Source organism: Cydia splendana, chromosome Z (assembly GCF_910591565.1).
Source record: "Cydia splendana chromosome Z, ilCydSple1.2, whole genome shotgun sequence".
NCBI classification, from domain to species: domain Eukaryota; kingdom Metazoa; phylum Arthropoda; class Insecta; order Lepidoptera; family Tortricidae; genus Cydia; species Cydia splendana.
Window position 1 is genome coordinate 17,072,238 of NC_085987.1, and position 12,207 is coordinate 17,084,444.

At 42.6% G+C, this 12,207-nt stretch overlaps 1 protein-coding gene across 1 annotated transcript in view; it reads left to right on the forward strand.

Annotated features, from left to right (window-relative positions):
• The window catches only part of LOC134804709 (GTPase-activating protein), a 59,385-nt gene that overhangs the window by 30,614 nt on the left and 16,564 nt on the right, over positions 1 to 12,207 (forward strand). The window contains exons 3-10 of the mRNA XM_063777869.1: positions 5,611 to 6,418; positions 7,244 to 7,356; positions 8,045 to 8,237; positions 8,564 to 8,712; positions 8,937 to 9,153; positions 10,551 to 10,754; positions 11,210 to 11,353; positions 11,919 to 12,013. Of these exons, the coding sequence (XP_063633939.1) occupies positions 5,611 to 6,418; positions 7,244 to 7,356; positions 8,045 to 8,237; positions 8,564 to 8,712; positions 8,937 to 9,153; positions 10,551 to 10,754; positions 11,210 to 11,353; positions 11,919 to 12,013 (1,923 nt within the window). The remainder of the gene's footprint in view (positions 1 to 5,610; positions 6,419 to 7,243; positions 7,357 to 8,044; positions 8,238 to 8,563; positions 8,713 to 8,936; positions 9,154 to 10,550; positions 10,755 to 11,209; positions 11,354 to 11,918; positions 12,014 to 12,207) is intronic.

Below are 12,207 nucleotides of genomic sequence, written 5' to 3' on the forward strand. Positions count from 1 at the left end.
TATGTATGAGTTGTATACCTACCTTTGTTCGACATCGATCCTTCAACCTTAGAAGAGACCGGAAAATTTAGCTCCATATGTTTCCGTACCCTTTAGTAACAGCGGACACTGCGGTTACCTCACGTCATCCTTATTTTAAAAGTAAAATCCCCAGCAAGTAGGTGTTCATTTATTCATGTTACAATGTATGTTTAATCCGGTTTTTACAAATAAGACAAGTTAAATTGATAGGAAGAGGTACTAACGGAAGCGCGATAATTGATTAGTGACCTCTGTGACCCACGATTGGAGTCGGCAGGACACTCTGGTAATCATATCGAAGGAAATGTCACGTCTCGTCGCGTTAATAGGTTCTTTGTCTTGCGATACCTTATCAGCATCGCTGCGCTGCTTACTGGCGTGGCGGTAGGTACATTGTTGCATTGCTGGCATAATGTCCACATATACGATCATACCAATTGATAATAACTATGTAGGGATCTCTTATTTATGCTGTCGTTGTTCGGATTGTCATTGCTTGCGTAAATGGTTATTATGCTTGATTATAATACTTCCAAGTATTGTAAAGGTACAGTCAAGTGTAAAAAAGTGCACACTTCATACTCAAAAATATGTCCTATAGCTCTTATGTCAGCGAATTAAGAACTATGGGACATACTTTTGAGAAGTTATGTGAGAAGTAACACTACTAACTGTACAGTCACCTGCAATAATATGTTACACAATGAAGGCCGCAAAAATATCTGACACGATCTTATTTGTAGAGCTATACGAGCGTGTCACATATTTTTGCGGCCTTCGAAGAGTAACATATTATTGCAGGTGACTGTACATCGGTGGACCTTATTACAAAAGGCATAAAGGTCCACCGAAGTACAAACAGTGTGGGCGATGGTACGTAGGCACTAGTCTGTTCGGAAAGAGAAGAGTCGTGGAATGTATAGGGGCGCAATACATTCCACGACTCTTCTCTTTCCGCACAGACTCTTAACTTAGGTTACACTCGATATTTAGACAAATGAATTGAACCTCAATAATAAGAATGATCGAAACGCAAGGTTAAGCCCGGAACACAAAACGATCTAATTGGTATGACCAATTAAAGCAAAATTATTTAGGTAGGTACGGGAATGTGCTAGTTCGAAGAATACCCGTATTCGTATAGTTACTTTGGGTGCTGAGGTAGATATTTTAGTTTCTATTACAGATATATCTCTGAAAGTTTCTTATATTCGAACTACAAATCGCTCCCGTCTTAGTAACGTTATAAAAAAATGAACTCAGTCGTGCTGCTTGAAGCGGAAGCTTTTAAGTGATAAATTGGTCCCGGAACATAGCAGCGCGTAAAATGATCATCGCATGTGCGTGCGCCGGCATCTCCGGCCGTCTTAAGTGCGCTAGCCCGTCGCCCGCCGCCGCCGCCGCCCGCCTCCCGCCGCACCCGATAGGTGTGGCCGAATTCATTTGCCAGTTTCATTCAAAGTAATTATCATACCTTATTAAGCCTTTGGCCACTCGATCACACGACATTAGGTCAGGTCAAACATTAATGTAATGAAGTACCTAACAAAATTAATGAAATAAATCACTGCATGAGACTAAGGACCGTCGATCCTTCCGTATCAAACTACTATATAGTAGCAGCATTTGAACTAAAGACGACAAAATCCGGGCATGCATGATCTGGCATATCTTTACCGGAACACAATTTTATTTATCTTTATATAAGCTGTTATATGCTCATTAGAATGTCATCTTACCAAAAACATACTTTTTTCACCTCAGCAGCTCGAACAAGGGTACTTTGCTTCTTAAAAACAGTGAGCAAAATGCGATTTTGCTCACTAAGTCATTTTGTCTCACTCAGTGAGCAAAATCGCATCTTGCTCACTGAGTGAGTCAAAATGAGTGAGCAAAATCGCATTTTGCCCACTGAGTGAGACAAAATGTCATTCAAGTGATCTTTATAGTCAAATGTCATTTCAACATGCGGGGTCTAATACAAGTTCGATATACTTGGGTTCTATTATCTCTGTCCCTCTAGATCTCTGTCCCTCTAGGTATGTTCTCACTGCTTAGGGTGAATAATTTTGTGTACTACACGAGATCAAAGTTATTTACATCTCGTGCGCTTTTTAATCCCTTACTATGCTCAAGATTCTAAATTAGATTATTATAGAATATTATAGACTATTATAGAATCTTTCGCTTGCACGGGACTCAAAATAAGCACTCGAAGAAATATCAAACTTTGATCTCTTGTTGTACAAATAACTATTGAACCTCTTTTCTATTTGAGGTAGTCAGGAAGACTTTCGACTCCAAGCACTGAAAGTCGTTTTTATATGGAAGGCATTTTTTTGTCAAAAAGTCTAATTCACTAATGTTAAAACACCTCAGAACTATCTCAATCTTAATACAATTAGAAAAGTTTTAACTATTGAGAAAATATAATGTAATAAGGTATAATTTGGCTTGTATAATCAAAAATAATAAAATGTTTTTAACAGGAGAATTTGGTAAAGACTGCCAGAAGACCGTGTACAAAAAAATATAGATACCTACTGTGGAATATATTATATTGGTCTAAGTCACAGACAACCTAATGTTAAATTATGCTTGTAATTTTATTATTTCAAATTCAAAAGATATTTATTTCAGAAATTAATATTACAGTATGTAGTTTGATAACCACAAAATATTAAAAAAATGCTGCTTGATAATGCACATTCATTTAAAAGATTTACCATATCATCCATGCCTGGATTTTGCCGTGTACAGTCTTTATGTGTCATATAATATAAGGATATCCAATTTATAAAACTAAATGTTTTAAAATTTGATATATTAATTCAACGTGATACTGTATGCAAATCTTGTACAATTTGGTGATGTATGTATGTGGTTAATAATAAGAGCGCATGTATTGGCTGGGGTTCCCTGCGCGCGCTGGTTCCGCCTCCGGTTTATAAATACCGGTCTGGCGCCGGATGCGCGGGCCCTGCGCGAGCATACTCCCACACCCACACGACACTTGCACTCACACGTACATCACTGCACTCCACAACTTTACCTAATTCTACGTACACAATATTTGAAGCGGTAACTTTGCTTACCTTAAAAGGATGAAAAACAAAATACCATCTTGCTGATGCTGATTTGCAGAATGCTCCCTTGATAATATGTATATCATAAGTAGCTACTTCTACTTAATGTTTAGTTCGCCAAATGTACTTGATCATCCTAATTTCCAGTTTTTATTTATAAACAGAATTGTTGTTGTTGAATGCATTTGGCGACTTTGGCCATCACATCTATTTGGTGCTGACTGTAAAACATATACATATAAGTCAATGTTACAAAAAAATTGCTATTAACATGTTTTCCATACAATTAGTACGACTAACGATGTTGATGTCATCACAATCCACGTCCATTTATTAGTAAGTATGTGATAAAAATAATCTACTTTAACTCATTATTTCTATAGTTTTCATTCCCCCGGAGAGAGATAAAATTGATCATCGCAAAAAACGGGGTCAACTGATAATTTGTATGCACCCTAAATAGTTTTGCATATCTCACCGGATAATGAATCAATGCATTATTACAATCGCGACCCATTATTAATGTTATTTGTGTTATCTGATAAAACAGGGTAGGTACCTACAGGAAGTAAAACTCACGCATAATAAGTAAGTTGGTCGTTGAAGCTTTCACAATAATCGCGAACAGCCCACGCGTAGTCCAACTGATTGTACAGTGAGGCAAACATGGGCGTTCTGACAGGCGGGCTGCTGCTCACTGCCGAGACGGCGACATTCTCGCACCAAGTGGGCCAGACCTGTCGGTCTAGCATGAGTTGCGTTCTCGCGCGCGACTCCATACATCTGGCGCGACTTCAAGTATGGACTCGCGCGCGAGAACGCAACTTATGCTAGACCGCCAGGTGGGCAAGTGCCTGTGCTCTGGCCCATCTGAGGTACAGTTTAACACATTCACTGCCCCCGACGCACATATGCGTCCACCGTCATACAAGTTTGTGCGTTAAGAGTGTCCTGTGCCGTGGATTACCTAAGTATCTTCATTTGATACTTAATAATTACTATCCAACCATTCCTATAGTATATTTTGATTTCAAAAAGCCAAGTAAAAAATATATGTGATGTGTAACTTTTAAAATGCTCGAAAGTACTGCATATTACAGGATGAGGAGCTATGTCAAACATACACACATTGACATTTGGATGCTGATAAGCAATAATGTGTCAACCCACATTCATTTTTCAATAAGATGTCAACTCAAAAAATTGACGCTTAAACTTGAAATTTTATTGCAATTTTGATGTGGGATGAATCATTTTTGCTAAACACCATCGTTTACAAAGCAGTTAAAAATTGGCGTTAAGAATTCAATCTCATTAGCATACGTTTCTGCCAAGAAGGAATAACGAAAGCAAAGCACGTGTCTGCAGAGCAGCTAATTTTGCAATAGTAAGTTAGCGCGGTGGGCGGTGCGGCGGCGCGGCGCGGGCGGCGCCCCACGCGTCAGCGGCTACGACTCCGCAATAAATATCTTGTCACTCGGAACCCGATAACGATTGTTTAACTCTTACTAGTCACCCGTAAATAAATATTGCCTCTTGATGCTTTTGACAGTTGACACTATCGTAGTAAATAATGTCATTGCATCGATTGCTTGCGTGCATAATGGGAATTGGCACACTCTCTTCTGTGAATTCGTCTTATATTAGAGTTAGACCAAGACAAGTCTGCTACGATTTTGATAGAGCACACGCAGTGCAACTTGCAAGTGTTCTTTTAAACGTCAAACTTCTATGAAATGACATATAAATAACACTTGCACTGCGTATGCTATCAAAATCGTTGCAAACTTTTCTTGGTCTAACTCTATTTATGTCTGTAGGTACATGGATATAGCGTCTTACTTATAAAACATGTTTACATAGGAACCTATAGCTCACCAAACGAAAACAAATAATTGCCAATCGGGGGAAATAATTCGTGTATAAGCGTTGTATGTAGTACGTTGTTGTATAAGGTGAATTGTAGTTGTAGTACTGTCAATACACTAACCCACAATTTCATTTCGTTTATTGCAACTGCGAGTTGAATATGTAATGTAATAAATAAATGTAAGGTTTACCTTACTCTGTTTTATTGGCTGTGTTTAAATACCGAGGCGAGTCATGTCTTACCTCTTGCACGCGAGTTGTAATTTGAGCGAATTCTAAATATTAATGAGTCATTGCGCGAAGCACCCACTACCATGAAATCGGCATCATCAATGTATAAACATTTCGTATTTACAATTTTTTTAATATAATAATCGTTAATTGACCTTGCTTGCCTGGGCTACCTATGCGATTTCTTGAATAACTAATATCATAATTAATTTTGTTGCTATTGCGATTGTTATGATTATGTATAGCAACTATCTAGACTGGCGAGTGTTTATGTTTTATCGAGATACCGGATACATTAATACATGCGTGTTTATTGTTAAGTACATTTAAATATTATGCTGATAGGACAGAGAATTCTATGGTTATCGCCTCCGAGTATAACATACGAATGTTGTTGTTTCAGTCCCTTTTTCGGCGAGGAGTTCCAGTTTGAAGTGCCACGTAGATTTCGATACCTTTCCATATACGTGTTCGATCGGGACAAGCACCTCAAGCAGGACCGAGTGCTCGGCAAAGTGGCCATCAAAAGGGAAGACTTGCACCGGTACAACAACAAGGACCACTGGTTCGCGCTGCGGCCCGTGGACGCGGACTCGGAGGTGCAAGGCAAGGCCTACATCGAGATGTCGCTGGAGGACTCGAGAAAGCGGCTGCGCATGGAGCCCAAGCCGCCGGACCCCGACCCCGGCGCGGATAACTGCCCGTCCAAAGCGAACAAAGGAAAGAATCTCGGGAGGCTTTCGGAGTACTGTAAGGAGAACATGCGGTTCGGCTCGTGTTCGAGTTCGACTAGCAAAAAGCTCCTGAGCGCCGTTGCGACTGAACCCGCCATGTCGCTCTCGCGTTCGGAGAGCCTGAAGGACCGGGCGCAGTGGGCGGTGCGGGCCAAGCCGCCTATGCACGCCATGTCCGAGTCGGACACGTCGCCCTCGCCGACCGCCGCCGACTACTGGTCGGACCCCGAACGGCACTGCGCCGCGCGCCAAGGGCCCGACACCATCCGCCTGAGGGTGCTCGAATGCTCAGAGCTCACCACGAAAAACGGACAGTGCGATCCCTTCGCTCTCGTCACCATACTTTATTCGAACGGGCGAAGAGTCGAAAGACGCACTAAACCCAAAAAGAAAACTGTTAATCCTCAATTTGATGAAATATTCTGCTTCGATCTCGTTTTGGAGGCGGACCCGAAAGACAAGGATGGCTCTCAATCGGTGGGTATTATCAGTGGGCCATACGAGGGCTGGTCCAAAAGTGGTTAGCTGCTCCGGCTCTACTCATGCGATGACAATATTATTTACACCATTGTTAGGGATATTTCAATGCTAATTCTGGTCATGAATAAACGTATGCGAATAGTTTTCTTTTTTTACATATTTTTTACTGTTTTGTATGGAGTTAGAAATTGCTTAGAAAAAAAACGGCAATTTTTGTCACAAAAAAAATGACACGTCGAAGTAAAAAAAACCGCTTTTTTATTTATTAATTGACACCACCTCAATAAGTACTGACTGATCCCTGACAATGGTATAAATAATATTGCAATCGCATCCGTAGAGCTGCAGTAGCTAACAACTTCGGAGCAGCCCTCGTAGTAGTCGTAGTTGAAAGGTCTGTGGCGGTCGAGCGGCATTCATAACCGGGAAGACAATAAAATAGAAGAACCCAACGTTTATAAATTTCGTTCTATTACTCTCATGGTGCGATGTGGGGGCATTCCACTAGAACGTCGCTTACGCAATGATTTTGCCGAAGCTAGCGTAGCTATCTCATTCAACTGCATAAAGCTCGAGAATATACTGCCAATTTGTTAGCCATGTCGTGAGGTCTGCTAGACTGCAGACCAAACATCGCTATTTCAGCATTTTGAGAAGTATTACAAGAACTGCGTTTCGTATGCGACATTCTCGTGGAATGCCCCTGTACACAAAAGCACTACCATACCAAGTTTGATAAAGTTGAATGTTAATTGTTTAATTTGACTGAATAAATAGGATAGGCAATATGTGTTAGAGATGTTGATAGTGATTATATGGCAGGCGGGCGTGGCGAGCGAGGCGCGCGTGTCGGTGTGGCACGACGCGGCCACGCCGGTGTTCCTGGGCGAGGTGCGGCTGCAGCTCCGGCAGCCGGCGCCGGCGCCGAGGGCCTGGTAACTACACCACACGCCATACTATTCCTACTCTTACTTATGACTACACTACCCCCCCAAAATATATGGGATAGGTCAATGTTAATGAAAGCTTATAAAACCTGACAACATTTTATTTCGCCTTCGCCACGTTGCGGTTTCTCAGTGGTACTAATAGATTTTACTGGCAAGAAATAATCTGTCAGTGACAACAAATGTTGAAAGGCATCGCAATGACACAACAATAAGAAAAATACCAAAAGGAAAATGCGTAAATAACTGCCAAAAAATATTCCCAAAGCAGCAAGAAAAATGTTTTTGAATACAATAATATATTTATACTAAAATATGGACGAAGGATTGCGTAGCATGCCAATAAACAATGTTTGGAAATGGGCCATTTCCAAACAACCCCAATGGGTTGGCCGGTCGAAGTATTTAGCAGGTGGCGCCAGCATAGCTTGCCCTGTCAATCCCTAGAATTGTGTCAAATTTTTGTTTTTAATGGAGTTTTATGCGCTGGATGCCAGCCTTTTAAGCCAAATTTTAGAGAAAAAGGGGCAAGCTATGATAGCGCCATCTATGCAAAGCTTTGACAGTTGCCACCCCCATTGGCATGACCGGTACATGAGGTACGCACATGATTGCCGTATGTAAGCTGTTTATAGCGACACCATCACAAGCGTGTACACTTGTGAGTTGTGTGCAGGTTCTTCCTGAGCGCGCGCGCGGGCGGAGCGGCGTCGCGCGGCGCCACGCCGCCGGGCACGCGCCTGTCGGCGGCGGGCGGCGCCGCGCTCGGCTCGCTGCGCCTGCTGCTGCAGTACACCGTCGACCACGTCTTCCCCATACACCACTACCGCCGCCTCGAGGAGCTCTTCCTTATGAGTGTCACACAGAAGGTTGGTACCCACCTGCGCTACTACCGACTATAGTCACCTGGAAACAATCCCTATACCGAAAGCGCCGAGTTTCCTGTTACAAACCTCTTCACAGGGTAGAAGGCTTTAGTTAGTTGACTACTAGGAGCAATTTCAGCTGAGTCAGGCATGCTGCCAGAAACCGGGCTGACAGTATCCTATGAGGATTACCTTCACCCCCGACAAAATCTTTCACGGGAAGAACATCTCGGCTATATTATTATTACATGTTATGTTATGTTTTTTTCTTTGTGGTGCAATAAAGTGTATTTACTTACTTACTTACATGGCTAAATGTTTATTGACAGCCCATCACCACGTCAGCGGTGTACATCTTGGGGGAGATCGTGGCGAGTAAGACGGACGCGGCGCAGCCGCTGGTGCGGCTGTTCACGCACCACGACCTCATCGTGCCCGTCGTTCGGGAACTCGCCGACGCGGAGATATCTGTGCTTACGTGAGTTATACTCGTGTTCCCCATAATTACATAACAAAGATTACAAAGAACAGATTATGGATACATTGTAAGGAACCAACCAACCGAACCAACAAGTGGTTGAACAAAACTTTATTCTTATATGATTAGTGCGGCCACTGAACGTCCACGTTCAAAGCGTGCGTTCCGTGGCCCTCGTTACGGCGTTAGTACACACGAGTGTATTGTTTGTTGCGTGTGTGCAGGGACGCGACGACGATATTCCGTGGCAACACTCTGGTGTCCAAGATGATGGACGAAGCCATGCGGCTGAGCGGCGCCGCGTACCTGCGCTCGGTGCTGCGACCGACGCTGGCCGCCGTGCTGGCCGACCGGCGGCCCTGCGAGATCGACCCCGCGCGCGTCAAGCCCGCCGCCGCCGTGCAGCCCAACCTCGCCAACCTCAACCACTATGTACAGAAGGTGAGGACGTTTGAAGGCTGGCGTCCACTAGACTCGCCGAGGCGAATCGAATCGCATTAATTCGCCTCCTATATTTTCTATGCAACTGCGTCCATTGACGAAGAGCCGCGGCGCGCCGATTCGAATATACCGCGCGCATTGCTCGTCAGGCGAATTTCTGCGGCTACGCGTTTCGACTCGACTCGGCGCGCCTCAGTGGACGCGGGGTAGCGGATGAGTGATGTGATGACGGGTGGTTTCGTTTTTGAGTTTAGGTACTTTCGGATCTAGGTTCAAAATGAACGAAGAATTATTAATATCTCTTGTCCAAAAATATCGTGAACTGTACCACCATGAAGATAGTCGGTATCATGATGAGCAGCGTAGGATGAATGTATGGGAGGAAATAGCGGGAATAATGAACCAAACTCGTAAGTAACATAAAACAATTTATTATTTTAAAATTACAATTGTATACATACCTATTGCTTTGGTGGTTGTTTAGTATTTTCGGTAAATAAAATATTAGCCCAATTCTCGTTAGCAAGTGGATGCCTGTGCCCAGTGTATCTATTGTTTATGCACTCGTCGCTTTCTTGTTCTCTCGCACTCTTCTTCTTCAAAAAGAATTTGAAACAATAGCATTACTTCGTCCGAACTATCCATCATCGACAAACTGTACAAGCACGACCTCAGCACAGGAGGCCTACCGCGAACCACGTTCGACGTGTTGCCTCTCTGTCGCACTTGTATATTCGTATATAACTGTAACAGGGAGCCAACACGTCGAACGTGGTTCGCGATAGGCCCTCAGGCTCCCGTGACTTCGACTCGCTGCGATTCATCTGTGATGAACGCACACGGAAAAAATGCGACTCGATTCAAAGTGGCTCGATTCGACGCGATTCGACTTTAATGGACGCCAGCCTTAATGAGCCGCTTACATACATTTTCTTATCTGATACCTCCAACTTCATAAATAATACTATTTCAATTGACGCAACTTTTGCTCGTTTAGAGCCGCAGAGAGACGACGCAACATAGTATGCATAGTAATAAGCAATAAGAAAAACCTGCCCTCATTGTCTCCCAATTACTTTATAGATGTTTATCACACGCTTACGAAACCCTTATTTAATGCCCTTAGTTCGTAAACAATACAGTGAGAACTAGTCCAAAACTATGGGGTATTAAAATGGTAACTGTGTAATGGACATAGTGGTAGTTACGTTATAAACAAAGTTCTAACAGTCATAAGTTTGTATTATTGTTTGTTTGTATTAGTAAATGATTTATATAAAATGCGTATGTCATCGTCTAACGTCCGTAGCATCCGTAGTAATAGCTTAGCTTAGTTCGGGTTAGGTCTGTATTTGTAAGGTTGTCTCCAAATATATTTGTATTGACGACTGTATCAGGTGTTTGACTCGATAACGTCGTCGTACGCGATGTGCCCGGCGGTGATGTGCCGGCTGTTCGACGCGCTGCGGCAGAGCGCCGCGCGGCACTTCCCGCACAACGCGGAGGTGCGCTACTCCGTCGTCTCCGGGTTCATCTTCCTGCGCTTCTTCGCGCCCGCCATACTCGGCCCGAGGCTCTTCGACCTTACCACCGAACAAATTGTAAGTTTCATACCTTACCTAAATCAACACCTACCAAGTAGTACCATCATTACGTAAAAACAATATTATGGGGTAATTCGTCAATTACTGGCCACTGTTTAATAACTGGCCACCTTATACTAAAAATGAATTCTATTCCCCTATATACAGAATTCATTTTAGTATAAGGTGGCTAGTAATTGACGATTTACCCTACTGTTTCAATAAAAAGGAAATGAGCATCATAAATTAACAAGGTTTTAAAATTTTAAAATTACTGAGTAAATTACCTAGTCTAAAGCGCACGGTCCGATCGTGGGCGATGACGCGTGAGCGATGAGAGAGTAGCCACCCTTTAAGATAAAATGTGGCTTTCCATCACAGAAGGGTCCCTATGCTTCAAGTGCAATAAGGTCCTTTTAATCTGAAATTCTAACAGAAATTCTGATTGTAATATAAGTGTTTGCCTGTGGCAGGACCCGCAAACGAACCGGACGCTGACGCTGATCTCGAAGACAATCCAGTCGCTGGGCAACCTGGTCAGCAGCCGCTCGGCGCAGCAGGTCTGCAAGGAGGAGTACATGGCCGAGCTCTACCGCAGCTTCTGCACACCCCGACACGTATGACACTTGCATTTCAGATATACCTACCTAATAATAACTACCTAGTCGTGTTGTGCTCCAATCGATATCAACCGCAAAACTCATAATTGCATCCTTGTCAGATATATAGAAAGGTCCCCTAAAATATCATGTGTTCTGCAATTAATTTGTTTAGATAGATAGCGTTTATTGGTAAAAAGTAATATTTTACGTGTCAACAGTTAGATACACAGTTCATCAGTATTTACATAGTGCGGTAAATTTCATTGTAATAATTTAAGTAAGTACTTTAATCAAGGAAAGTTATATACTTGTATACATTCAAACAAATTAAATTATTAAAATAATGTTTAATGTTTCTTAAGTGTTATGCGAATGTTTTGTGTTTCATTTTAGTAGCTGGACTGTTTAAACAAGAGACTGAAGAACATACCCAAGTGACTTGCTGTAATAATTTACTTTATTTTCGTTTGATATCTTCGCAATGAATATGATAATTTTTGGTCTATTGGACGAGCCGCGTGGTTTCGTTTATTTACAAAAACACTACCGCACGATTGTTGAAAGGCAGTCATCCCCGCAGGTGCAAGCAATTAAACAATTCCTGGAGATAATCTCGACGAGCTCAGACACGCAGAGCAACAGCGTGCAGGAGTCGCCCGTGCTGCTGAAGGAGGGGTAAGTAACGCACCACCCGCACCACCCCCCACTACACTACACATCGTGACAACTCTTCTAACTTCACTTTGTACCATCCTTCCTTACTATCTACAATCCTTCTAACTACATGTTTCTTTGTTTATGCCTCACGCGGAACAGATACGGGTATGATTCACAATATTCATTACATACATTACTAGATACAAGAAACG